The sequence below is a fragment of the Rutilus rutilus genome (assembly GCF_951802725.1).
Source record: "Rutilus rutilus genome assembly, chromosome: 18".
NCBI classification, from domain to species: domain Eukaryota; kingdom Metazoa; phylum Chordata; class Actinopteri; order Cypriniformes; family Leuciscidae; genus Rutilus; species Rutilus rutilus.
In genome coordinates, this window is record NC_140231.1 from 30,865,098 (window position 1) to 30,869,281 (window position 4,184).

Genomic DNA, 4,184 nt, shown 5'->3' on the forward strand with positions numbered 1-4,184 from the left:
GCGCACTCCCCTATCACATGACTTGATTAAATCCTAAAATACATATTTATATTCATAAAATACTTATGTACACATATACGCATTTAAATTAAATATGGTAAAAATTGTTATCTGCTTAAAAAACCTGACTAAGATTTTTTTTATGTTTTGACATTGGTCACATGATCCTTCTGACACCACGTGACGAAGTTGATGGCCGCTCCCACCGTCAGTCAGTGGAGCAGCTGATCTTACAGAGCACGAGTCACAGTTAAACACAAGGAATACAATCTTTTGTTCAAGAAGCAAGCGTTCAATCACAGAGAAAGGGGTAAGATGAGGCGTAATTTGATGTAAAATGATGTTTCTGCGTTTATTTACTATGCAAGGTGTTTAATGAACAGCTGGTGTTGCAGTGAGTGAGCTGTCATTTCTGCCGTAGAGCCCAACAAAACCCTCTCTAACTGTAAATAAACACTGTAAACCCGTATAGAATAACAGCATTGCTGTTGTATTAGTATTTAATGTTAAGACTGACAATCCCTTCAAATGCGTATAACATATTCAATTGCACAATATGCATGCATTAATAAGCTAATGTTCTGCTGATATATGATTCAGGTGCATGTTGTAATGCATTGTATAAGCACCCAGAAAATATTGCATTGAACAAAGATATGTGGTAAAATATATCATTTCTAATATATTATATTCTTGGTATAAAATACATATTATTTACAGATTTCTATAATTATCTTTTATTACATTATTTTTTATATTTTTTCCTTGGATACTCATATAAAACATCTCGTTTATATTATTGTTTTTCATACATTATTTCTGGGTGCTTATAAAACCAGAGCCGGACAGTAACGGAGTACATTTACTTGAGTACAGTACTTAAGTACAATTTTGAGGGATCTGTACTTTACTCAAGTATCATTTTTGGGGAGTACTCATGACTTTACTCAAGTACATTTGAGAGGCAAATATTGTACTCTTTACTCCACTACATTTCTATCCATAACCGTGAGTACCCGTTACTTCTTCTAAAAAAAAATTCTCGGAAACCCTCAATTTGTTGTTTCCCTCTCAAACGTGATTGGATTGTGCAGGCGCCACTGATTGGGACAGCCTATCAGCAATCACCTTCAGCTTTCCACCAAAGTCAACTCCATTGTCAGATTTAGATAAGAGACGAAACCATGGACGAAACAATGGATGAAGACGCAGCAGGTCCATCCCGGGAATGTGCCAACCCGTGGCCCCACCTCGCCAGACTATTTCAATTTTCTGAACAAGTTAATGATAGTTTTCGCTTCAAGTGTTTGCTGTGTTTACCAATGTAAGCACTGTGGCAGCAGTAATGCAATATTTAAAAAATTTACTCTTGTACTCTTGATACTCAAGTACTTTTAAAAACAAGTACTTTAGTACTTTTACTTAAGTAGACATCTGACTGTAGTACTTTTACTTGTACTTGAGTAAAATTTAGCAAGGGGTATCTGTACTTTTACTCAAGTAATGAAGCTGTGTACTCTGTCCGCCTCTGTATAAAACCCTAACATTTTAAACACTAATATTTTAAATTAAAGTACAGTGAATGATACACTATTATCCATATATTATTAATCACTGTAATGCCAGAGCACCCAGCCATTAAAACCAGATCGTTTTACTTTTGCTGACAAAGTGATGCTGTCTTTTCATAATTTACCATGTTTAGAAACAGCTGCTGTTGTGCGTTCAACAGTGCTAAAGTTCACAGTGTCTAGAGTTCAAATGCCATTGAGAAACTTGCCGTCCTCCTTTAGTTTCGTAGTGAGAATATAAACTCTCGACAGTACGAATGTGTCTTGAAACGAGTGAGCTTTCCATCCGGCATTTTTGGGCGTCATAGGGATGATTGAATATGTCCATTATATTTGATTTTTTGCACTCTTTCAGACTCTGTTTGTTGATTTAGAAGTGTGTTTTGTTTTGTATGCAATGGGGGAGTGAAATCTCAGAAATTACAGTATTTAAAAAGTGCTAAATAAAACAGTTTGTTCAGTTCAGTGCTGTTGTTATAATTGTCAAAAACAGAAATAAAACAATAAATAAATATCGGTTCTATATATCGGTTATCGGGCGCATAAACATGCAAATAATTGGTATCGGTTATAATAAATCAATATCGGTTGATCTCTATTGTGCCCAAAAAATGTGTCTAGGTAGGTGCCATCATCACATTGAACAACATCTCTCGTCACATTGAGTAAAATGATTTATTTATTTCATAATTTTTACCATGATATTATTGAGTAATGACTTTAGAAAAAATACCATAGGTCAGTGAAAGTATCAGATGTTAATACCATAGTACTTTGACATATATTATACTAAATGATTACCGTATTCCATACTCCAAATTACTTAAAAAATACTATGACATTACTATGATATATTATGTAAAAATCATGAAAGTGCATGTTTAAAAATCGGGTACCATGTTTTTTGTGTGGAGAAAAATGGCAAAAGTGAGAAAAATATTTGATCAAATCTTGTTTATATCTTAGTTATGTGGGGTTTTTCTGAAAAGAAATGTGTTAAAAGTGAAAGAAAACATTCTATTACTAAATAAAAAATATTTTCAAGTTTTATGGTTTGTGTCTAATGATATTTTGATGTTTTTTATTTTTACCCAGGTCTAATTTGGCGTGTGCAGGAGCCCGAGAAGTGGACGATATTTGTGTGTGCACCGGGACGTTTCTGACAGACTACCATATTTGAAGTGCCTCATTCCTGTAAAGCTTTGTCACACGCTCCTCGATCATGCAGATGGATCCAGTGCTGGTTGAATCCGCTGTGGTGTTTGCTATGGTGATTTCCGTTCACATGGCCGTGTGGAATCAGCTGTCCTGGTGTTGCATCGCTCTGGCGGTCCAGGCTTTCTATGTTCAGCACAAATGGGATCGCCTGCTTCGGACCGGCGCCGCCGTGTTCCAGTTTCGCCCTTCGGCCAACAGCGGCGTCTTACCGGCCAGCATGGTGATGCCTCTGCTGGGTCTCGCTTTGAGGGGACGCTGCGTCATCGTGGGAAACGTTTACATGGAGCGCTTCGCCATGGTCGTTACAGTGATAGGCATGATGTTGGCTCTGTTCCTGTCTCTCATCGCGCTGGGAATCACACGCCCGGTGCCCACAAACACCTGCGTTATAGCCGGCATCGCCAGCAGCGCCATTCTGTACACAGTGAAGCAAACGCTGACAGTGTCCGAGGTGATTGAAGTCTTGGAGGTGTTGCTGATTTTTGTGTACGTGAGCTTGATCCTGTTGTACCTGCTCCCACGCTGCTTCACTCCCGGCGAGGCCCTCCTCATCCTCGGCGGGATCAGTTTCATTATCAACCAGCTCATTAAGCGCTCTCTGGTCTCGTCCGGGAACGCGAACTCCGACCCGCTTCCGTATTTCCTCCCGGTTGCCGTGTTAGGTCTGGTGCTGCTGGGAATCTTCTTCGCGGTGCTCTTCGTATTCATGGAATCGGAAACCTGGTCGGCGTCGCTTTTCTTCCACACCATGACTGTCGTTTTGGGCTTGGGCTTGTTGGTTCCTTGGCTCTCCCTGCTCACGCAGCATCACCCCATCACCTGGCTGATGCATTTCATCACCGAGAGCAGCACCCGCCTTTGGCTCATTGGATTCTGGGCTTCACTTTTGCTTCTAGCTATTGCCGTTGTGATGCATCAAAACAGCCATCGCTCGGGCGGCAGTAAGAAGCACCAGGCGTCCACGACCGTGCGGAAGTATTTCCACCTCCTCACCGTGTTAACCTTCGCACCCGGACTCGCACTAGACCGTCCTCTGCTTCATTTGTCCGCGGTCGTGTGCCTCTCAGCGCTTTTGTTCCTTGAATTCGTCCGCTATTTCCGCATCCGACCTCTCGGGCCTCCCCTGAGATGCCTTCTCACTTTATTCCTGGACGAGAGAGACTCAGGACCGCTCATTCTCACTCACATCTACCTTCTCCTCGGCGTCGCCCTTCCCATCTGGCTCTCGCCCGGGACCTGCACCCCTAAAGGAGGCCTCGGGGGCGCCGGTGGCCTGGTGCCCTACGCCGGCGTGCTGGCCGTGGGAGTCGGCGACACCGTGGCGTCCATCTTCGGCAGCTCGGTCGGCGAGATCCGCTGGCCTGGCACTAAGAAGACCTTCGAGGGCACGGCGAC

General features: G+C 42.2%; 1 protein-coding gene across 1 annotated transcript in view; it reads left to right on the top strand.

Annotated features, from left to right (window-relative positions):
- The first annotated feature begins 188 nt into the window (after positions 1–188).
- Positions 189–4,184, top strand: part of dolk (dolichol kinase) — a 4,311-nt gene continuing 315 nt past the window's right edge. Inside the window, exons 1-2 of the mRNA XM_084387034.1 lie at positions 189–310; positions 2,667–4,184. The exon at positions 2,667–4,184 is cut by the window's right edge and continues 315 nt beyond it. Coding sequence (XP_084243160.1) covers positions 2,794–4,184 — 1,391 coding nt within the window. The 5' untranslated portion in view covers positions 189–310; positions 2,667–2,793. The remainder of the gene's footprint in view (positions 311–2,666) is intronic.